Source organism: Maniola jurtina, chromosome 12 (assembly GCF_905333055.1).
Source record: "Maniola jurtina chromosome 12, ilManJurt1.1, whole genome shotgun sequence".
Lineage (NCBI taxonomy): Eukaryota > Metazoa > Arthropoda > Insecta > Lepidoptera > Nymphalidae > Maniola > Maniola jurtina.
In genome coordinates, this window is record NC_060040.1 from 12,958,816 (window position 1) to 12,981,722 (window position 22,907).

Genomic DNA, 22,907 nt, shown 5'->3' on the forward strand with positions numbered 1-22,907 from the left:
TGTGTTCATGAAAGAATTACTGTTGTCATTTTCTTGCAATATTTTGCACATCATGATCAACCCATTTTCGACCCACTACTGAGTACGGGTCTCCTCTCAGAATGAGTAGGGTTTAGGCCATAGTCTACCACGCTGGCCCAATGCGGATTGGCAGACTTCACACACCATGAGACGGGTTTGCCCGCGAAATTCAAAATTAATTTGGTTTTTCGCAATTTGTAAACTAATACGACAAAGTAGGCTTATAGCACTTTAATTGCGCCAATGGCAGTATCATCCTCACAGGTTTATATAAAAATCTTTACTTGAAAGGGTCCAGTTAAAGGAATTAGTCAAAATAATGAGTTTGACATGAGTTACTCATAAATTAGTCGATACTGTAACTATAAATTTAAAGACAACAAACTACATAAACTCGCGAGTGGCAGCTAAAGTGACGAGGTTTGGCCGTTTTAAATTTGTCTGTCCCTTTCTTATAACATTGGTAAGAAAAAGATACAAATACTCTAAAATGAAGTTACGCTCAGAATCTGTGCCATTGCTTACCTATAATTATTCTAAGGCATGCGTGGATCACAGGAAGGCGCCGAAGCCGAAAGCCCGTTTGATGCTGTCGAAGTAGTAGCGTTTCCAGTTCTCTCTGGTCTGATCCACTTCCGCTGATGGAACCAGATCCTGCTTCAGCGTTACTAGTGTGTGGTCGTCCTAAAAAAGAATAGTCTTTTTATATACAGGCTAGGACGCTAGTAGGTGCTGGCGCGCGTGCGGTGCCTTTTTCGGGTTTTTTTTTTTGTTAAAAGTGGCCGGTTTTTGTGTTCCACTGGTTTGTTGGTTTTTTGGTGGTGGAACTGACTAGGAAGCGCTCTAAAGAGGCGCCGCGCACGCGCGGCGACACACGTGTCGGCGAGCGCCGGCACAGACGAAGTCCATACTTTCCTAACTTGTAAATAACTACAAACTTGAAATTGGCTAATCTTTGTAATGCCAGACAAGAGGAAAAAAGGACACTAGTAAAAACTTTTTTTTTCTGTTGTTGTAGCTGCAATCAGTTGACAGACTATAAGCAGGTTTGTTGTGTTGTCGGTGACTTTATCAGACTAGACTTTATCACTGCCCTCAAGTCTGTATAGTATCGAGCACATTAGCCTTCAGTCGCTTTAGATTTTTAGCAGTTAATAGGCTATTCGCCAGTAAATTGGGGTGTCTTTGTAGTCGCTCCCGATGTTTGTCATTATATTGATTGATTTTTTCGATCACAGTTGGCATCTCCAAATATTAGTGTATTTCCGCGTAGCGAGCGAACCGCGGAGCGTTGGCAATTAAATTAATTACTAAAAACTTAGCGCTATCATTATACCTATTATTTAAACACAATTACACAATCCAATACTAATAACCTTTTATCTTACACTTATAGTTTTAGTTATTTAGTATTTTTCAAACCCGCAATGTATGGCATGCAAAATTCGGGGTCAATACCCTGCCTGCGACACGGTATGGACCCCACGGTATCTATCTACGCAACATACTGGACGATCTTCCCCGGCACTAGTCGACGAAACTCACCCGTCACATTCCCGACCAAGAGGCAAAACTTTCCACCTATCTCTGCTTAGGGTTCCCTCGGCAACCTTCGGGATATGGAACCCTAAAAAAAAGCTAAGCGTAGTTTGATAAGCCTACCTTCTCCTCAATAGTAAAGGTGACTTCAGAGAAGTGCTGGTCGGGCCACTGCTTGTATCTCCAGTACTGAACGATCTTCTTCCCCGGCACCAGTTCACGGAACTCGCCCGTCACATTCCCGCCGAACAGGCAGAACTTTCCACCTTTCTCTGCCTCCATTTTTACGTGACCTACAAAAAATAAGAATTAAGTTTAAATTTTTATCATACAAAAGAGATAATGTTCAAAATGAAGAACTGACTACATGAATCTATCCAAATATTATACTAATTAACTTATTATACTTCTCATCATAAAAATCGTAAAACCTCGCAACACAAATGGTTTTCAAGTATTTCGATTTTTAAGGTTTCGTAGCTCAAAAGGAAAAAAGGAGTCCTAATAGGATCACTTCGTTGTTTATCTGTCTGTCAAGAATCAAGAATCAAAACCTATAGGGTACTTGACCCATTTACCTATAATCATGAAAGGCAGGTCTTGCAAAGCAAAAATATCCGAAAATAATGAATTTGTGGTTCCATCACAAAAAAAATAAGATTATGTTCACAAAATAATTAGTTTACTAAATCACATCAAGATGGCGCTGTCCATCATTAACTTGCAAAAATTTTATTTTATTGGTTTGTAATAGCTTAAGCCTCAATAGCTCAACGGTTATAGGAGCAGTCTGAAATCCGAAAGGTTGGTGGTTCAATCCCCACCCGTTGCACTATTGTCGTACCTACTCCTAGAACAAGCTTTACGCTTAGTTGGAGGGGAAAGGGGAATGTTAGTCATGATTAAAATGGCTAATATTCTTTAAAAACAAAAAAATTCTTGTATGATGGTGCGGAACCCCTCGTGTCAAGTCCGACTCGCACTTGACCAGGTTTTTAGTGAAAAGTACATATTAGATATTAGACAATAAAGAGTTAATTTACTATATAAAAGGTTTAATAAAGATAAAGATACCTTGAGTAAAGGCGGTAACCATTTCTATTCGAGTCATAGCATCATAAAACTCCTGAGCCCTACATTGGAAGGTCTCCGTCAATACTATGTTTTTCGTGTCTAGCTTACAGCCTACTGGTGCCTTCTGTGCAGATATCACAGGTTCCATGTTGACTTTCTTGTTGAAACCACTGGTTATAGTTGAAACGTTATCTGGTTTTGCATTTTCTTCTCCTTTCTTGGGCAGGATTAGACCTGAAGTGCAAAAAAGTGGGTTTTAAAGAACTATAGAAACAGATCTATGCCAACTAAGTTACTCATAATAACTAAGTTGTTGGTCTAGTGGTGAACATGTTAAACTGCTGATGACGACTTTCTGGGTTCAATTCTAGTGTCAGTAATAGAGAGTGCACCTGTTAGTGCACACTATACTAATATTATACTCTATTATACCTAAAGGGGTAAAGTTTGTTAGTTTGTTTGAAGGAAGTAATCTCTGGAACTACTGAACCCATTTTGAAAATTCTTTCACCAGTAGAAAGCTACATTCAGCTTTCCGGAGTGTCATAGGCTGTATTTAATTTCCGAAAAAATTTGAGATCTGGGGTGCCAGGTGGGTCCCCAGTACACTATATCTCTCATACAGATGGCTAATATCTTTGGAGAGTAGCTAACCCAGGTCTGTTCTGATTGTTTTTGAAAAATCCTAGTCTTGATATTAAACTTACTACTACACAAGCAAGCACCACTAATCCATTCCATTCTATTAGCTTGTATGCACCCACTGCTGTACATAGGCCTTTCTAAGAGTGCGATACCAAACACGCCTCCTCTCCACCACCTTCCTCATCCACCTGCTTCCCGCCACCTTCTTCAGGCCATGGGTCCAGGAGGCTGTCCCATATTGCGCTTACCATATTAATCAATAAGGTAAAATAGAAATAAAGTATAGTTATTAACCTTTAGAGAATTCCTCTTTCAAGCTCCTGATGTACTCTGAGAGTTGTTTACGGATCTCGCCCTTTCCAACATTATGCATGAACGCTTTCACTCTCTGCGCTTCATCACCACTGCCTTTGATTGTTACAGTCATCTGGAAAAATTAATCTTACTGTCTTTAATCAACATTTTTAAAGAAATCTGACATATTAATGTACCAAGTACTCAATTTAAGAAACTAAATCCTTGCATATTTCACACACCTTCCAGAATATTATGGAGAATTCTCAGTCATGCAGATTTCCTTGTCTAGGTCACAATGTTTTCATTCACAGTTGCTCCTAAAAGCTATTTTGCATGCCCAGGATCAAACCCCAAACTTTCCGAATACTTAGGTCAATAACTTAACCTCTAGCTAGACTATCACCTCTTTAAAATATAGGATAATTACATACTTAATAAGTAATAAATTAATAAATGAAAATTCCTTTATTTGGGACCATAATGCAAACACAGTACAAAACAGAAGAAATATACAAATAAATATACATATACAGAAGAAACAAAGATCATCAAAACATAATATTAAATCCAAGACATATAATAATTTCCATGCACATAAGAAGATTAAACATACATAATTAATCTAGTTATTAAAACTAAATTCTGTCCTTATTCAATGTCTAAACTATTTTTGGCATATATCCAAAGACATAAAATTAACAGTAAAATTATACAGAAACCAGCGGACTTGGTAAGGCCTTGCCAAGGTGATTTTCTGTCTGGACAAGAATGTTACATACACACTCATGGGCAAACTTCTTCAAGATTGTTTCAGTGGATTATCAGTGGAAAGGTAAGTGAAGACTATTACATCAATTATACTTTATCAAGCATACCTTTTATCAATACTTAGAAATGTGAAAGATATATTTTTTCAATGATGATGAAATGAGCAGGCAGGTCACCTGATGTTAAATGATTCCCACCACCCATGAATATTTGCAGCATCAGAGGATCTGCCAATGTGTTGCTGGCCTTTGAAGAATATGTTAGTCCACCCTTTGAATAACCCCATGTTGTAATCTAATTGGAACACCACTGTAGGGAGTTGATTCCACAGTTTGAATGTGCGTGGAAAGTGATCTGGCACAATGGGCGGTCGAAGTGCACCAGGCACCCAGGTGGGTAGAATTGCTTACGGTGAAGTGTGGTGCGGTTGAAAAAAAATAGGGTATAAATGCGAAAGTTTATCTATAATCTTTTTACAACTCAACAACTGAACCAATCTTGATGTTTATCAGTAGCACCAAGATACCTCAAGAAGAACAAAGGAAACTCTTTATTCTGGAAAACAAGGAGTTTATATGGGTAACAAACCTAAATCTAAACAGTCAGCATAGATTAATTTATTTTTAAATACTTACATCAACTTCACTGACGTCATTCTCCTCTGACAAGTTCGGGATATGCACTTCCCCCTTAACCTTATCCTTGCCTCCAGCCAGAAGACCTTCCCACTTCAGCTTAATGTCCCATTCATAGAAAAATATTAACTTCCCTTTCCTATTGTTAGCTGTAGCCTCTCCGTCTATCTTCTCAACCTCAGTGATCTTACAATCTATCCCGTTTTGGGCAATTTTTAAATTATTCAGTAACTCCTTCAAACGCTCTTGCGACCACGGCCCAGCGTTCTTTTCCGTCCAATGCCAGTTATTCACATTTGTAGCGTCCGGACGCTCTTCTACTATCCAGCGAGGGTCTCCTTCTCCCCATTTAGCCATAGTTCCAACCCAAATTCACACACGAGGTTCTAAAGAATCTAAGTTTTCGATCCACTCAAAATTGACCCGATGTTACGAACTTTGTACAGAATAAGCACACAGCACCCACTTTTGACACTTATTATTAAACTTAAATTTTGTTGGCTTCGTAAAGATAATTTTAACGCTAAGTTATTCTCTTAGAATTTCGCTCGTCGCAGCAATTTAATTTGCAAATCGCAATATTCGAGAAACGTCGTGATTCGTAAAATGGGGCAGTTGACAGCTGGACTTCTGACAGTGACAGCGGCAGACAGCTGTAAATAATGTTGCCATAATAATACGAACTAGCTCCCAAAAAGTCAATTCATCTTTAACTAATACACTAAATAACTAATCCATATTCCATATCCATATAACATGATAATTAACGCGAAAGTATGTCTGTCTGCTAGATTTTATGGCCCAATAGTTTCACCGATCTTGATGAAGGTATAGAGTAAGCTTATATCCCGAAAAAGACTTAAGCAACTTTTTATCCTGGAAATCAAAGAGTGCCCACGGGATTTTTAAAACCCTAAATTCACGCGGATGAAGTCGCGGGCACTATCTGGTAAAATATAAAGAGATTTTGGAGCTATGAACTACCCAGCCGTTATCATACTGCCGCAAAATATGCTGAAATGAACAATTTTTATGTAACATCAAGATCTAATTATTCTGAAGCATTGTATTTGAAACATAAAACTTAATTTATTTTGTAAATTATTTGTGGGTTCAGGATACTGCTGGACTTGCTGCGATTTTGATCAGCATAAGACATGTTTGCTCAAGCAGAATGCCAACATTAGGAAAAAGATGTCCGTTCTGGCAAGGCTGCATTCAGGGTGCATCAGTATCCTGAAGGGAGCAGGAAAGCTGAACTCACCGAGTTCGGTAAATGTACAAATCTGTACATTCACTGAACAGCAATAATTTGTAAAGTTATTATTATTTATTACCTACTATAGTAATATTATTATAGTAGCCGTGACTTCGTCCATGTGAATATAGGTTTTTAAATCCGACTGGAACTCTTTACTTTTCTGGAATAAAAAGTTGACTATTGTGTTAATTATTCAGGTTAAATCTCCACTTTAAACAGCCAAATCAGTTCAGTCATTGTTACGTGATGTAATAATTAAGAGACGTCCCAATATTCAATCTTTAACATTTATAATAGAAATATAATAAGTTAAAAGTAACATAACAGTAAGTATACCCTGAAAATACGTGGCCAATTTTGAGAATTTGTTATGGAACAGTCAGTACAACTGAAAACTTTTTAAAAATGCTCTGCCGCAAATTCAGGAAATGGTAATGGTATGGTAACATTTGGGTATTTTCTGTAAGTTTCTAGAAACATACTGCCAACCTCAAAAACTTTATCCGGAACTATATATCTTAGCCGGATGTCACAGAGATTCATTTCACGCATAGCAAACAGAGGATTGGCTAAAAAAATTAAAATAATATTTTAATTCATATTTTTTTATAGGTATTACATGGTTAATTATAGGTACATATTATTATATTTATTAATATTCATAAAAAATGTACACAAATTAGTAGGTATTTTGTTCCTAAAAAACGCCTGTAACTTGAAGACAAGCAAAAAGTTACAACAGCTTAACAAGGATTTTCAACCAGCAGGCGCTCACGTTCAATCTACATTGCTCTAAATTGGCCTAAGTTTAGATACCTTGGACTCAGAGGCACCGGGTTTTTAAAATTCCCGTGGGTGCTCCAGCTTATTTCTGTTCAAAAAATTGAATTTCGAGGTGAAATTGACCAGTCCGCCCCATAGTGCGTTGTACTAAATGCTGGCTTCACCGTGCACACACACTTTTGTTTTACAACATTCGATTCAAAATAAATAAAATTGCACGTCATTTATCTCATTAAAAGTCTTTAACTTTGATAAATTCCAATTAACGGTGACGATTAAAATCTATGAATCACAGACCTATGTAACAAAACAAAAAAAAGTGAAATTCGGCAGTTCTGCGCTTCGCAAAGACAACTTCAGGTTTACTTTAAAGCTAGCTTGCCTTCGCCATAATACAGATTTAAAATTCAAACATTAGAGTTGCGGTCGATATTTTGGATCGATGAGAATGAGAATTACCTATGTTAGATATTCATAGTCGTGGGTGCTCGGCACCGACTATTTACCTCTCGTGGGTGCTGGAGCACCCGAGCACCCACGGAGTCGGCGCCCGTGCTTGGACTTGCCGCCGCGGCGACCTGCTTATTAGGGGTGGTGCGGTTGATGGCTCATTACTTCATTACTATTTTAAAAATACAACAAATACGATGGCTACAAATTGCGATGCGCCAGTAAATTGTGAGCGTTCTTACAACGTTAGGTATACCTAAGTAGGTAGTTATTTATTTGTTCCGTGTAATGTAAAAATAGAGCCATGATAGCCTAGTGGTTAAGATGTCTGCCTCCTACTCGGGAGGTCAGGAGTTCGATCCTGCGTACGCACCTCTTTTCGGAGCTATGTGCGTTTTAAGCAATTAATGAATACCTACCACTTGCTTTAACGGTGAAGAAGAACATCGTGAGGAAGCCTGCATGCCTGGGATTTGTCTATGTTCTCAAAGGTGTGTGAAGTCTGCCGATCCGCACTTGGCCAGCATGGTAGACTATGGCCAAAACCCTTTTCATTCTGAGAGGAGACCCGTACTCTGTAGTGAGCCGGCGATGATGATCATGATGATGATGAAAATGCAAATAAGACCGTACGTTTGATAAATTCATACGTATTTAATTACGATTGAGAAAAACACATGCTATCTCGGTGTGAGTGAGATAACACGCTATTGGCGCCATTGGCGACTAAATAAGCTAAATTCGTAATCAACCAGTTTATATTCCGGTTCGGTCGGCGATTGCTGCACGCTCGCCTCGCGAATAATAAATAAGAACAATAAAAATGTTTCCTTTGCGACGTGTCGGCTGTAAGGTGTGTGAAACTTCAAAAAAATGAAAATCTACGTCTCTTTCTCGCCTACGTAGGCTGTATAGATTATGACCTTCGTCATGTATAAAAAAATATTGTGGTGTGGATGATTCGAATTTGGAACGTCGTTTGCAGATCTTGGAGCAATGGCGGGCGCCGGTCGTGGTAGCTGCGAAATCGAAGAGTTTCAGTACAGAAGCCCCTCGGCCTTTGACGATGCTCACTGATGATGAATTAGCTATGAAGGAGACAAGTAATGTTCTTATTTATTATCTGTCAATTTACACATATTATACATAGGTAGGCTTTCTATTTATCAGGTCTAGCATGATTACCGTGACAATGTGTTGCAATGTGCATTCTTATGTCTTTCTCATGTTTAGTTGATGATCTTATGTGAGCTCTAGCGCAATCTTATTAGTTCCCGGGTTCGAAAATCAATTTGGGAATTTATAATTCTAAATGGTATCTAGGTAGGTATGGTCTGATAGGAGGCTTATACCCTTAAAATACCAATAGATTTGTAACATATCAACAGATACAGAGAGGTTGAATATAGGAACCCAACGTAGGTATGACAACAGCTTCAACTTTCGTGACGAGAACAGTATTGTACAAGGCAAGAGCCGATTCAATCCCATTGTAGGTATGTACTTACATAATTAAGAGCCTTTTGTGAGTTGTTGCGTGTTGCAATTTATACATTGCCTACTTTGAAATAACTAGACCAACAATTGGTTCAGCAATCATCGGTAGTAGGTACCTACCTATATGTAGGTACTCATATATTCTATACCTATTATCTACCTATGTATGTAAAACTCATTGCACTTTTTATTGAAATCAATAATTTAGGTAGTTTTCTTGAAAATATGTTTTAGAGAGGTCGTAATCAGCTAGGCCTTGGCCGTTGTTATAATGTATGACGTTAAGGCAATTATTATCATTCTTGAAGCATGTAATTTACATAGATAAGTAGATACTTGCCCATTTCAAAATAACAGTTCCAAATAAATAGTAAATAGGTTAAGTAACATTTATATCGCTCGTAAACATAAATGTTGTTAGTGTACCTACGTACGATTTAAGTACATATCACTCTTTGTGACTATAAAATTGCATTATAATAGATGTCGCCAAAAAAAGTGAAAATGCGGTCCCGTAACAGTAGCGGTTAGTAAGACGCGCTCTTCAAAAAAAGAACTTGTTAGCCCGAAATGAGGTCCAATATGTCGCCAGCACCACATATTATGAGTCTATAGATCCTTTCATCTCACTTTCTCGCAGGGTCCACGTTTCCGAAGCGTAGAGGAATACAGGCAACACAAGCGCTTTAACTTGCTGGCCTGGATTTTAGTGGCTTTGGTTATGTTTCGGTTCCTTCATATTTCATATCTAGACAAAGACCTAAAGAACGAGAAAAATTAACGAAACCTATTTCTCAGATCAGAATAAACAATAAACTCTTTGATAACGCAGATAAAACGAAAGAAAACACGAATTGTTTGCAAGTTATTAAAATATGATAAACGTATGATAGGTAGGTATCTATTGATAGCCTTAGTAAATACACTCCACTCATATGAATTTTACGACATGGTGATAACTGAAAAACATGATAATTTTTGTCATTCCTGTCAAGAAAAATATTATTTGAAGGTCAATATGAACTTCCATTGAATTTTTTTATTAGAGATTTCTAATGTTTTCCATGTCACAGAGATCCCATGTTGCTTATGTAGTATGTATGTATCATACAGGTACCTATGTAGGTACCTAGTAGATTATCCTACTCATACTACAAATGATTCAAGTGTGTTTGCATGTTGGTTTGTCCTTCAATCACGCCGCAATGGAGCAACGGATTGATCTCATTTTAGATGGATATAGTTGAAGACCTAGAGGATGACATAGGCCACTTTTTATCCCGGAAAATCAAAGAGTCCCCACGGCATTTTTGAAAATCTATATCTTTGCATACTTATCTATAAGTAGTAAGCACGAAAATTCTAGTATTTAAGTCATGAAGGTCAGCCTTGAGAAGATTTAAATAAAAAGGTTTAAAGTAAAGCACTGTTAATTTTACTACACCTACTTAATTATTATTTATTTTACTCTTGTTTCCAGTAAGAAAGCTGGCGACAGAACAAATAGCACCACTAGTCAAAAAGATGGAAGATGAACACAAAATCGACGAAGGAATCAGACAAATGCTGTTCGATAATGGTGTAAGTTCTTACAACACGAATAAAAGTAAAGTAAACAATCAAATATTTATATAATATATAAATATTTATCAAATTAATAGATCATATTCTTTCTTATCAAGAAGGTACCCAAAAATTACACGAGGTAAAGAGACTTAAAATGAAAATTCACTACACATTCAATAAGAGATTGGCATGACGAAAGTATTTAGTCGATGTAAGCCCGACTAGTTTGCCTAGATTACGGTGACTGGGCCAGCGATGAAGGTCAGCAGCAACTGTCGGCAGATGATCTGCACATTCTGCAGCCATCCCAGCAAGAAACTCGGCAGTTGCTCTTTTCAAGTGTCCAATTTACAATAATATGCCATACAAGCAATTGTAGCCCCGTGCATTGCTGAAGCAAGTCAAGTCCATGCTTTTTATCATTTACTTACATAATCTTTGATTATATAATATTCTTTTTCCAGGAGCATACTTTTAATAGATTTTTAAACTTGTGTAAAGGCAAGTGTATCCGCTGAACCGATTTTAATGAAATTTGGTACAGACTTGGGACAGGAAAAGGACATAAAATCGAAGAGTTCCTACAGGATTATAAAAAAACCGAAATCCACGCGGACGAATCCGCGGGCATCCTCTAGTCCATACTATCCATACTTCCATAGTAATATTATAAATGCGAAAGTGTGTCTGTCTGTCTGTCTGACTGTCTATCTGTCTGTCTGCTACGTTTTCACGGCCCAACCGCTAAACCGATTTAAATGAAAGGTACAGACTTGAGTTACATCCCGGGGAAGGACATAGGCTACTTTTTATCCCAGAAAATCGAAGAGTTTTTACAGGATTTAAAAAAAAACGAAATCCACACGAGCGAAGCCGCGCGGCGGGCATCCTCTAGTATTATATTATAATTCCACAGCTAATGGGCATAGAAACACCGGCAGAATACAGTGGATCAGGGTGCGGCTTCCTCACGATGATGCTGGTAGTGGAAGAGTTGTCCAGAGTGGACCCAGCCGTGGCCGCCTACGTGGACATCCACAACACATTGGTCAACTCCTTATTCATGAAGCTGGGGACGGAGGAACAGAAGAAGAAGTACTTGACGAACTTGTGCACGGAATATGTAAGTTTTTCAATTCAATTAATCAAATAGGATTATTCGGCCAAAATCGTATCATTAGAAGGGCTACACCTGGTAGTTAAAATTCCACCATCCTCTAATAATATCACCATGATAATTAGAGGATTTTTGCGCCACGGAACATGGAGTTCGGAAATAAAAGTGTTCCATATTTAAATTTCGTTTAATCGCATCAACATAATATTCAATTGTGGAACATTTTTTGAATGATTTGTGCAAGAGTAAGTAGTTCGACTATGTTTTACTTTTAGACCTATCCTCCTAATTTTGGAAAAAACATTTACTTTTTGACCAACTTCAGCTGTCCCGATTTTTTCTTTCGATACAGTGAAATGACCCTTACATAAACTGAGTCGATCGGCATTAAAAAAAATTGTCAATTTCATTGATTTTTATGGACAACTCACGCTTGACCAAAAAAATGACTCCGCCAAAATTGTTTTCATAAAAAAAGAGCAAATGGTTCCTAAGACGCTTTCCCTTTATCTTCTATGGTTTCAAATTTCCCCATACCGTCCAAGTTAAAAAAACACACTGTAGTTATATCTTTTTGCACTTGAAATTCTAGGCTGGCAGTTTCTGTTTAACAGAGCCAACATCAGGCTCAGACGCCTTCGCGCTGAAGACTGTGGCAAAGAAGGACGGCAAGGACTACGTCATCAATGGCTCCAAGATGTGGATATCTAACTCAGATGTCGCTGGCGTGTTCCTCATCATGGCTAATGCTGATCCTTCAAAGGTAAGGATGTGATGTGGGGTCTATTCTACTCTTAAAACATTTAAAAAAATTATGTAGGCAAAAATATCATCCAAACCACTGTAACATAGCAATGTGCTTAGACTCTTGGGCTGCGTTACTTACTTGGACGAATTTAACTCGTTCAAGCTGCGTTACCACGCCGAATCTAGACAAATAAACATGCTGATTTGATTGAGATAAATAATAATCTAACATTTTATTTTATGATTTTTTATTTGTACCAGAAAGTTGTAACATTCTCAACCTTTGCAATCTTTTGGTTTGAAACCCAGGTGGGTTTCAATACCAAAAGGTACAATCAATATGAAATTATTCTATATTTTCACTGATAAATTTTTTAATACATACTTATTTCATTTTTCTTCAAAAATCATATAATGAAACAAAAGGCGATAAATTCTTAGTTTGTTTTGTTTCTCGATTCGATAAGTAAGTAGTTAGGTAGGTATTGAAGTTATAATATATAGTATAGTTCAGTATTGAATTCTTAAATAATAAAGTACCTAGGCGTTATCAGTAACGTTCTACGTAATTAAACTGACCTATTACGTTATCTCTGCCTGTAGTGACCATGTGATGCAATTATTTATTAGGTTGATCAGGGTTTATCTCTCTGTATTAACATTGATTACGTACAAAAAAGTAAGTCTTACCCATAGACATGAATTAACATGAGCAGAGTAGGAGTTATATAATTGTTAATACTTATTAGGAACAGAGTGGACAATTATTAAGACAATTTCTAATAATATTCGGCTGGTTATAACGTCTGGCCTGAGGAATTGTTATCTGTTTGCAGGGTTACAAAGGCATCACGTGCTTCATAGCGGAGCGCGACACGCCCGGCCTCACGGTCGCCAAGCCGGAGAACAAGCTCGGCATCCGCGCGTCCGGCACTTGTATGGTGCACTTCGACAACGTACGGGTGCCTGAGGAGAATATCCTGGGAGAGTATGGGAAAGGGTGAGTTTATCATGCCCTTAAACATCCCTTTTTGGATTTTGTCGCGCCTCTTTAATGGCTTTGTAAGATAGAGAGAAAGAGAGAGAGAGAGAGAAGAGGAGAGTGAGAGAGAATGAGAGAGAGAAAGAAAGAAGGAAACTTTTAAGAGTTTACACGATAAAAAGAGGTGGTTTTTTAATTTCAAAGCGCTATGCCAGCTGAACTGTGTTGTAACAAATCTGTAGTCCTCTGTACAACCATCTTACGAGTGTATGAGATAAGACTGGATCATTTTATTCAATGATCTGTGGATGATGTGGATAAGTCTTACGCGGGAGTCACCAATGGGGCACGCCACTATAATATTAAAGGTACTTAGCGAGCCCGTAACCAAGTGAATCCGACAACTTACTTACTTACTACTTAGTACTTACTACTTACCTCGATAAAAGATGACGGCATTAAAACAGCTGATCTATTTGGCGGCCATAAGTGATATAATATGAATATGCACTAGTTTTCGTTTAAAAAAAGATCTAGGTTACCATCAGCAAGTCGCGCCTAAAGTACTTCAAAAATACTTTCTTACTTTAGGTGGTTTAGCATTATTTTGATAAAATGGCCTACAGTTACAAGTATGCGGCGGGCTTCCTCAACGAGGGCCGCATCGGCATCGCGGCGCAGATGATCGGCCTCTGCCAGGGCTGCATGGACGCCACCATCCCTTACACGCTGGACAGGAAGCAGTTCGGCAAGAGCATCTACTCTTTTCAGGTAAGATATCCAGTCTGGGTAATAAGCTGTAATAGCCTACTTAATAGCTAGGGCTAGGCTATTAACCTCTCACTAGACAGAGGTCGACATAGTGAGGAGGTTTTGAATTTGATCCCAGGTCCCATCTCTAATTCATCGGAGTCTTCGCAGTTATTTAGCAACTAGCTGTGCCCGCGACTTCGTTCGCGTGGAATAGTGACCGCGCTTTATATTATAGCCACGGACGCTCAGGCGCGCGTGATTCTTTAAATTGACATAACTTTTTTATTTATGAACCGATTGACATGAAATAAACACTAAATGCTAAGTGAAGCTTACTACAATATATTAGTGAAAACCGTATCTAAATCGAATAAGCCGTTTCTGAGATTAGCGTGCACAAACACACAGACAAACAGACAAACAGACAAAAAAAAATTAATTACAATTTCGGGTTCGGCATCGATATAATAACAACCCCTGCTACTTTTTTTTAATATATTTCCATTGTACAGACACCACTTTTCTACAATTTTATTATATGTATAGATTAAACGCCACTGTCTGGTTTAGCGGTTTATAGCAAATTAAGCTTTTGGTTCCTTGTATACCTACAGTACTTAGGCACTACTGGAAGAAATCTCTCCAGTAGAGACAATTATTGTCCTTTGTGCACGCCTTTCCATTGTATATGTTTTACGTACCTACATTTACATTAATACATAAATACCTAAATATGGCGAGAGTGGCTACCAACGGTGTTTCAGCAGGAACAATCTATTTCATCTCCATCGGAGGATATTTTGGTATAGATAGATAGATAGAACTTTATTGCACACAACATGAAATAACCAAGACAAAACAAAGAAACTAAAAACAATTGTATGCAAAGGCGGCCTTATTGCTCAGATCAATCTCCAGCAGGCAACCTTTGGTGAAAGGAGAAACTAGGTGTGTTGGATAGTACTAACACTAGTTGTAGATGTTTGATAGTTTTGGTGTAGGTAAGTGCTTTGAGAAGACAGAACTTTATGCTGATTTCTTCTGCAGGGTATCAGCTACCAAATCGCGCATCTCCAAACGCAACTGGAAGCGGCGAGACTGCTCACTTACAACGCGGCGCGACTGAAGGAGAACGGGCTTGAATTTGTCAAGGAAGCCGCCATGGCCAAATACTTTGCCTCAGGTAATTTGATGATCATGACATTTTCCTCATAATTTCTGATACGCCAAAAATTCAATACGTCTATTGCAACGTCTATTGTCGCCTTTTCGGGAGCGCGTCACCAATCACCACACACTATATTCACCTGCTTCCAAATTCGTAAGTCTAGCCGCAGCAGTCATTTTTTTATTATATTCATATACAAGTTAACCATTGACTGCAATCTCACCTAGTGGTAAGTGATGATGCAGTCTTAAGATGGAAACGGGCGAACCTGGACGGGGTATAGCAGTTCTTAAGCCCATATCCCTTTGGTTTCTACACGGCATCGTACCGGAACGCTTAAACGCTTGGCGGTTCGGCTTTGCCGATAGGGTGATAACTAGCCACGGCCGAAGCCTCCAACCAGATCATCTTACATTGTGCTTATTGGTTTGCGGTCTCCACTCCGGAACACATGCAAAAACAGTTTTAGACTAGTCCGCTTACACTCGGCATAAAGAAGGACTTTACTAGCATGACAAGTGAAAAATGATTTTTCTCCGTTTTGCAGAAATAGCCCAAACCCTAACATCAAAGTGCATCGACTTCATGGGAGGCGTAGGTTTCACGAGAGACTTCCCTCAAGAGAAGTTCTTCCGCGACGCGAAGATCGGCACCATCTACGAGGGCACCAGCAACATGCAACTGCAGACCATAGCTAAACTCATTGAGAAGGAATACAAACAGTAGTTATTACAAATTTCTGAAATGCCAGCAACGCATTGGCGGTTCCTCTGGTACTGTTCATGGACAGGGGTAATCACTTAAGGTGAACGCATACTTATCCGAGCCGAACGAAACGAATTTCGAATTTTGAATACGAAATTTCGTTCGACTGGTATAAGTGTGCGTACACCTTTAACATCAGGTGACCCACCTGCTCGTTTGGTCGATATTTATTTTTAAAAAAGTTATAAGTGCTGGCGAGATTTTTAACATTTAGCAATACCCGTGGAAGAGTTGTGAGATGTTGGTGTCATGTCAAAACTTTCCCATTAACACGAAAGTTATTATCATATTGCCACCGTTCACGACAGCTAGGGAAATTCTAACTAAACATCGAGGCTTCGACGTCACTGGCAGGAGTCAAATGTTAGTTTTGACTCCTGCCAGTGACGTTTTGACGCCTGCTAGAAACATTTGACGCAGGTAGCCCTATTTTTCTATGATTCGGTATGGAGTGTGAGGATACATTACCTAGATTCAGGATAAAACCGAGAGTTCCCTCTGACATTACTAATATATAAAAGGAAAGATGACTGACTGACTGACTGATCTATCAACATGCAGCTACTGGATGGAAATCCAGCTGAAAGGCATGTAGATAGCTATTATGACATAGACATCCGCATTGATATTGCATCAATTGAGCAAATTACTTTTTAAGCTTCCTTGCTAGCTCCCCAGTTTTGTAAAGGATGACAGGTTGCAACCAAGTAGCAGGTATATGCTAAAATGTTAAGTTATTTGACATTTCAATGCTGATCAGGGTTTATAAGCATTTATGAGATTTACTATTTGTATTTTATAAGAAAAAGTATTGAAAATGTGTGTATTTTTTGCATATTTTATACATTCAATATTGTCCATTACATACTATATTATATTGATTTTATAGTGCCAATATTTTAATGCCATGTTCTGAAATTACATTTAAATATTATGTACTGTACATACTTATAAATAAAATAAAAACAATATTTTTACGCCTTTATTCTACATCTTGTGTCCATAAATAAATATTGTACTTTCTACATTACTACAAAACTTTACAATGTAATTGTCACATCAATATTTTATTACTAAAATATAAATTAAAACTTTGAGACTTTGTTGAAAAATTATACATTTTTTACAAAAACTTGTGTATTTATTTGGGATCATGTGGCAATTTAAAACCAACCATGTTTGCTGTTTCTTTCACACTCCTTTCCCCCTGTCCTTTATATTCTGTATTAATATCTTTGTACACTCTTGAAAAATGGAGGTAATCATAATAAGACTTGGCTCTAAAATGCATTTCATCAGCTGCTTTGCAAAGTTGTTGATCTGTAGTCTGAAACTTTCTGTATTGATTCAGAATGTATCTAGCCATTTGGTTCTCTGCAAGCTTCTTAGTCGAACTCTGTTTCCTCAATTCCGACAGTAACTGTCTCAAAGTAACCAAAGCTGGTTTCCCACTTATTGATGCCATTTTCAGACCTTCAAAAAATATCATACCGTCAATTTATCAACCATTAAAGACGTTATGAACTCAACAGTGTCTATATATTGTGGCTTGTCTTTATTTATCCAAAAATCTGATGTTACAGAGTCTAGTTTTTCTTTAGAAAAGTAATGTATCGAAGTATCATTGAAGATATCTTTGTATTTAAAATTGTTATCTAAAGACACCTCATATGTTAAAGGATGTATTTTGTGTATGAATGGTACAGTTTCAGTCAAAATTCTATCTGAATTACTGTCTATGATTGATGTGAAAGTGTTTCCAAGAAGAATGCAATTTTCCAAATTCAAACCCCAATTACTCCAGAGAAAATTATTAGTGAGCTGTTTCGGACAATGTGGTAGGTACACTAGAGAAATACCTTTATTGGTTATTATGTAAGTGCCTTCAGTATTTTCTTCAATAAGAGTTAAATTAAACTTTTTTATAAGTTCACACTCATCTGTGTAGAAAATAGGGTCGTGGACCAACACTTGTTGAGGTTTAAAACAGTTTATCAAGCACAGTAAAAAGGCTAGTTGGTATCTTGAAACATTGCACTCTCCAATATGACCAAGACCGAAACAAATGATTTCTATTATGTTTCTATCTTTTAAAACATTACTTACGGCTTTTATGACACTTTTCAAGTATTCAGAATCTTTTAACTCCTCCACAGTACTTTGAATTCGCCTGAAAAATAGAAATATTGGATCAAAACAACTTCGCACATAACCTAAAAATTAATTTTAAAAATGTAAGTAAATATTGGGGTCCTACCTATGCGATTTTTCAATATCTATTTTAATTTCGTTTTTGTGAAACTTCTGCTTGTTTAGAGGCACTAAAGTGTTCTTTTTGTAAGATTTTTTCGATGAAACAATTTGAAAACCATCACTGTCAATTTCGGGCTTTGACATTTTGATAAGTGTTGCTCGATTTTATAAGTTACGAGTTGCTAGAAAATAAAAATCATACAGAAAAATTGCAGAGGGTATGGGTAACATTAGATAGTACCTTTTGTATTGCAAAACTTATATAAGCACATAAGAAATCAATATTAAATTCAGTATTCCGGATGTGATTTCCTATTCATTTTCATTCATTATAATAATATGTCTTAAGAAAACTCTAATTATACCGGGATTCTATGTTGTCATTCCTAATTACGGGTTACACAATATCTTAGAATGTTGCCCCACCAATACATTATTTATGACCTGGGGAAAATTATTTGGTGATCGGTAACAGCACTGTTACCACTACGCCATAGGGGACGTCAAAACAAGTGATAAAAAAAGATTTCACTAAATATATCGATCGATTTTATCTGTTTTATACATAAGTGACCTTGATAAAGTAAGAGTAAAGTGCTGTTAAGTCTGAATTATTTGTTATGGTCACTAAGCACTACCCATAACACAGTAAGCAGGTACGAACCATTGAATTCAAAATAGGAATAGAAATGGCAAAGGACAGTGAGCTTGTCGCTGCACAGAATATATTTTTATTCAAGTAAACTTTTACAAGTACTTTTGAATCGTCAAAATAATTTACCATCAACGGACGTGAAGAGTTTTGTCGACGAGTGATTTACCTACTGATTTGAAACCGATTTCTTCTAAAATCGATAACTTTCAACCCTGATTCCAGACAAAAAGGCTTCTATTGGCAGCGTACAGAAAACAAATAAAAATTTGTTCCAGAATCCATAATTCCCGTCGCGTCACCAAGATGTTTTGTGATATCGCTCTAGTGCGTGCAGCGAATTTTTTCGTCCATCAATTTTTTCATCCCTAGTAAGCTCTACCTACCATACAATTTACGTTGCTTTAGATGCTAGAGATAATATTATGTCATCCTCAACATTGTCTACTGATAGACGTTCATGGGTGGATAACTTATTAAGGTCTCTTTACCCTTTCCCTTTTTTTGATTGTAACTTAAAATTGGATTTCTAGTTTTACACGCGCTAAGTTACCTAATACTTAGTTCGTATTGTTCTGTAAATTCGCTTCCTTGGTTTTAAAGACAACACCATTTCTATTTCATTTCTTAGAATTCTGTGGTAGGCACATACACCGGCAATGCGTATTTAGGCTAATTAAACTCACAGAAAAGCAAACAAGTTTCACTAGTCATATTATTTTAATTCGAGAGAGTGAACATGAATGAAGGACAAATTATTTAATTTATTCAAAGTTTAAAAAATATTTAGTTATTTTGTGATTAAATGGCGTGTCCGTATTAATTATTTACGAGATTTTTACTTGAGGACCTCTCTAGTACGGTGGTTACGCAGCGTTGAAATTGAAAGGGAAGGCATTATAATATGCCGGAATTCCGCACGATTTTTGCAGGATTAGGTGTGATCCCACAGAAGACTTCGTTGATCAATTTAAAACTACAACATACCTACCTATAAAATAGTTATACCATAATAGTTGAGCGTCTTGTGGTGCAGGGCAAGGTGGAGGGTACCAGAGGGCGAGGAAGGTCACCTACGCGATGGACCGATCAAATTAAGTCCGCTGTGGGCGGTGCCGTGCACCAGTGTACCAGACTATGGGCCAGCAGGGAGAAGTGGCGAATTCTCGTGAGGCGTATAACATCTGCCCCCAAAAACGTCACTTCGTGATAACCAGAACCGCTCTGGCAAGAGTGCTACGACAAAGAAGAAGAAAGATGAGACCATAATAGTTATGCAGATAGGCAAATAAAGATAATAATTAAATAAATAAGTAGATATTTGTTGCATTTCTTTACTTCTATGTATTATTTTCAAGACTAAAGTACCTACTATAGCTGTCGGCTACCACCAAATCCTAGCTTTTATTTAATTTTCATTCGCGCACTTCTTTAACAAAGAAGGCCTGTGCCCAGCCAGGGGACGAAAGCCGTTACGTACCTTTCATAGCAACTTTCTGCCCATACATATCTTTTGTCAATTCCCAATTCCCACACAAAATACGTCCTTGATCAGGTATTTAGGTTAGGAAAATTACCTACTAACATGGAGGACACATGACGCGTCGCATATCGAGTATCTATTGTCCGATTTATATGGTGCGACATTCAAAAACATACGCCTATGCATTCCTATCACGCGCATGTATTCGTTCCAACATACCGTAATACAAATAAGGTAACAATAAAGAGTAGGTATGTGATTTCTGAACGATATTATTGTCCGTGAACGTTTGGCTCCACAGGACGCTTCTGATTTCAGAACGCTCCTGGAAAGAGCGCGCGCGCGAAAATTATTCAATTTTTAAACGATTTTTTTTTTATTTTGACTCATTACTGAATCAAGTTTTTAATGTATAGCGTATAAGTACTTAATTTTTTTTGAATTCTTAATTTTATTTTAGTATTTAACAAAGAAAAACCAAAACTTTCTATTAGCAAGTATAAAAGTTATAAATTCGGCAATAAAACACGAAACATTCAGTCTAACGACGAGTCAAGATTTGTTTTTGATTAATCAGAGAAGAATACTTAAGTAATTACGCGTGGTTTTTTTTTTGAGTAAAATTAGTGTGCCTCAGTGCTGATGATTTGTTTTTCTGAATGAATTTAGTTTTAGCGCGTCCGTGAGGCGCAGATATCGTCTTTTGTTTTGGTGAAGTGTTGTACCGGTTATTTTTCCTTTTTCTTTTTTTTTTATTGTTTTGTGGGCAATGGACCGATACGTGGTGAGCCGGCATTCTAAGCGCATGAGGAGCAATGATGGAATGCTGGCTAGATGGAGGAGGAAGTACGTAGGAGGACTCCTCACCAGACATTTGTGGTTGAGCACCGGATACGATTTAAATGTAAGTGATTTTTAGCCCTGGTTGTTTAGAGAACTTTGCACAAATGAATAAGCTGTAGGTACTTAATTCGATGGGCAGACGTGTTCTGGAGTGGAGACCGCGTACCAGTAAGCGCAGTGTGGGACGACCTCCAGCCCGCTGATCCGATGATCTGAAGGAGGTGGCGGGGAGCGGGTGGATGAGGAAGGCGGAGGAACGTGTTTGGTGGCGCGCTCTTGGAAAGGCTTATCCAGCAGTGGTCGCAAAAATCCATGGGAACTGTTTGATTTTCCGAGATAAAAAATATGCCTATGTCACTTTCCAGGGCTTAAACTAACAACCATGCAAGAAATCATTTCAACCCGTTGCCCCGTTGCGACGTGATTGACAAACCAATAAACCAACCGGTTGGGTTGAGATGATGATGATTATGAATTCACGTAGGTACCTACCTACTAGTTACTGCCACTTTGGTACATGTACCTATAGTACGCAACAGGTAGAGATGGTAATCGGGGTGGTGACGCCCCGCACACCCGCACAGGCCCCGCGCTTACCCGGTGCGAGATAGCGCGGGTGACTGCGGGTGTGCGGGGCGTCCCCCCGCCTCATACCCCGATCGCCATACTACCGTACTATAGGTGCTACTGCCGCTTTGGTACATGTACTTAGTTACTCATTATTTTGTAAACCAAAACTCTCCAAAAGACTAGACTGGACGTAACAATTAGAGTTCCTTAATTTACTAAGGAACCCTAAAAGATGAAACCCATAGATAACACGTAAGTAGGCAGGTATTCTAAACGAGTGTTCACTTTCACCCATGTAACATACAGTGCCCCCGAATTCGGGTTCGCGAACACATTAGCCGGCCGCCGCGCGCCGGTGCGTGACAAAACGCTTCCTTATTTAGCCAATTTGCATACCTACTCACTAGTTACGAGACGGTCTGTTTTGGATGTGTTGTGGTTATAGTCAAAAGACAAGCATTCACGAGAGTTAGCTCTGATTCGCACGAGCGTTAAAAAAGCGTTGCATTAAAACCCGGCGTTGCGCTGAAAATACAAAGTGCGCGTTAGAAAAGCGTTGAAGTGTGAACAGATACTTGGGAATGCATTTGTTCTATTTGAACGCTTTTTTAACGGACGTTAAAAAAGCTCTCGTGCGAATGAGGCCAGGGAATTTGTAACAAATCGTCGAGGTTTTGACTTCACTGCCAGGCGTCAAAATGTTACCCACATTTGACAGGCTATGAAACAACTATTTTTCTCCCCTAGATTCATATTTGAGCCACGCCGCGCGCCGCCGCCGCAGTCTGACAGACACACTGTCGGCCGCCCATTTTTCTTAGTTTGTGCAAAAAATCGGCCCAGTGCGAGTCGGACTCGCAAACGAAAGGTTCCGTGCCATCGTACAATAAATAACAGATAGGTACTTTTTTTCATGGCAGCCATTTTATTGTTTGTTTTGTAGCGGTAATGGAAACACTTCTGTGATCAACTCTGTACCTATTACGATTCACAAGATACAACCCGTTGATAGACAGACGACGCAACGGACGGACAGCG

The 22,907-nt window shown here is 38.2% G+C and overlaps 4 protein-coding genes and 1 long non-coding RNA gene across 7 annotated transcripts in view; 2 read left to right on the top strand and 3 right to left on the bottom strand.

Moving 5' to 3' along the window:
* Positions 1–548: 548 nt before the first annotated feature.
* On the bottom strand, positions 549–5,617 carry LOC123870228 (activator of 90 kDa heat shock protein ATPase homolog 1). The gene is made up of 5 exons (XM_045913448.1): positions 4,980–5,617; positions 3,574–3,706; positions 2,635–2,868; positions 1,684–1,853; positions 549–705 (listed from the first exon to the last, which is right to left on the bottom strand). The coding sequence occupies exons 1-5, from the start codon at positions 5,334–5,336 to the stop codon at positions 574–576; spliced, it is 1,026 nt and encodes a 341-aa protein (XP_045769404.1). The 5' UTR covers positions 5,337–5,617; the 3' UTR covers positions 549–573.
* Positions 5,618–8,168: 2,551 nt separating this feature from the next.
* Positions 8,169–17,139, top strand: LOC123870226 (short/branched chain specific acyl-CoA dehydrogenase, mitochondrial). 2 transcript variants are annotated; one of them, XM_045913445.1, is made up of 10 exons: positions 8,169–8,326; positions 8,459–8,576; positions 10,451–10,551; positions 11,453–11,659; positions 12,246–12,416; positions 13,237–13,400; positions 14,009–14,153; positions 15,183–15,318; positions 15,851–16,029; positions 16,251–17,139. In XM_045913445.1, the coding sequence occupies exons 1-9, from the start codon at positions 8,297–8,299 to the stop codon at positions 16,027–16,029; spliced, it is 1,251 nt and encodes a 416-aa protein (XP_045769401.1). In that variant the 5' UTR covers positions 8,169–8,296; the 3' UTR covers positions 16,251–17,139. The 2 variants fall into 2 exon arrangements, with proteins under 2 accessions (XP_045769401.1, XP_045769400.1); XM_045913444.1 differs by having other exon boundaries at positions 15,851–17,139.
* On the bottom strand, positions 14,730–21,986 carry LOC123870230. The gene is made up of 3 exons (XR_006797035.1): positions 21,832–21,986; positions 20,941–20,943; positions 14,730–14,743 (listed from the first exon to the last, which is right to left on the bottom strand). It is a non-coding gene; the product is annotated as an uncharacterized LOC123870230 (long non-coding RNA).
* On the bottom strand, positions 17,548–18,465 carry LOC123870229 (SRR1-like protein). Its single transcript, XM_045913449.1, has 2 exons — positions 18,326–18,465; positions 17,548–18,238 (listed from the first exon to the last, which is right to left on the bottom strand). Exons 1-2 carry the CDS (start codon positions 18,463–18,465, stop codon positions 17,554–17,556), a joined length of 825 nt encoding a protein of 274 aa, XP_045769405.1. The 3' UTR covers positions 17,548–17,553.
* The window catches only part of LOC123870224, a 100,181-nt gene continuing 98,273 nt past the window's right edge, over positions 21,000–22,907 (top strand). The window contains exon 1 of one of the 2 annotated variants that reach the window (XM_045913436.1): positions 21,000–21,360. In XM_045913436.1, coding sequence (XP_045769392.1) covers positions 21,226–21,360 — 135 coding nt within the window. In that variant the 5' untranslated portion in view covers positions 21,000–21,225. The remainder of the gene's footprint in view (positions 21,361–22,907) is intronic. The other variant, XM_045913435.1, reaches the window with a different exon arrangement.

Coding starts and splice junctions, on each gene's coding strand:
- LOC123870228 (XM_045913448.1), bottom strand. CDS start 5,336: ATGGCTAAATGGGGAGAAGGAGACCCTCGCTGGATAGTAGAAGAGCGT. Junction 2,869..3,573: donor GAAAGAGGAATTCTCTAAAG/GTTAATAACTAT, acceptor TTTGCACTTCAG/GTCTAATCCTGCCCAAGAAA. Junction 706..1,683: donor CCTTTACTATTGAGGAGAAG/GTAGGCTTATCA, acceptor ATTCTTTTTTAG/GACGACCACACACTAGTAAC.
- LOC123870226 (XM_045913444.1), top strand. CDS start 8,297: ATGTTTCCTTTGCGACGTGTCGGCTGTAAG. Junction 8,327..8,458: donor TGCGACGTGTCGGCTGTAAG/GTGTGTGAAACT, acceptor CGTCGTTTGCAG/ATCTTGGAGCAATGGCGGGC. Junction 11,660..12,245: donor CGAACTTGTGCACGGAATAT/GTAAGTTTTTCA, acceptor TTGAAATTCTAG/GCTGGCAGTTTCTGTTTAAC.
- LOC123870229 (XM_045913449.1), bottom strand. CDS start 18,465: ATGTCAAAGCCCGAAATTGACAGTGATGGTTTTCAAATTGTTTCATCG. Junction 18,239..18,325: donor GATATTGAAAAATCGCATAG/GTAGGACCCCAA, acceptor TCTATTTTTCAG/GCGAATTCAAAGTACTGTGG.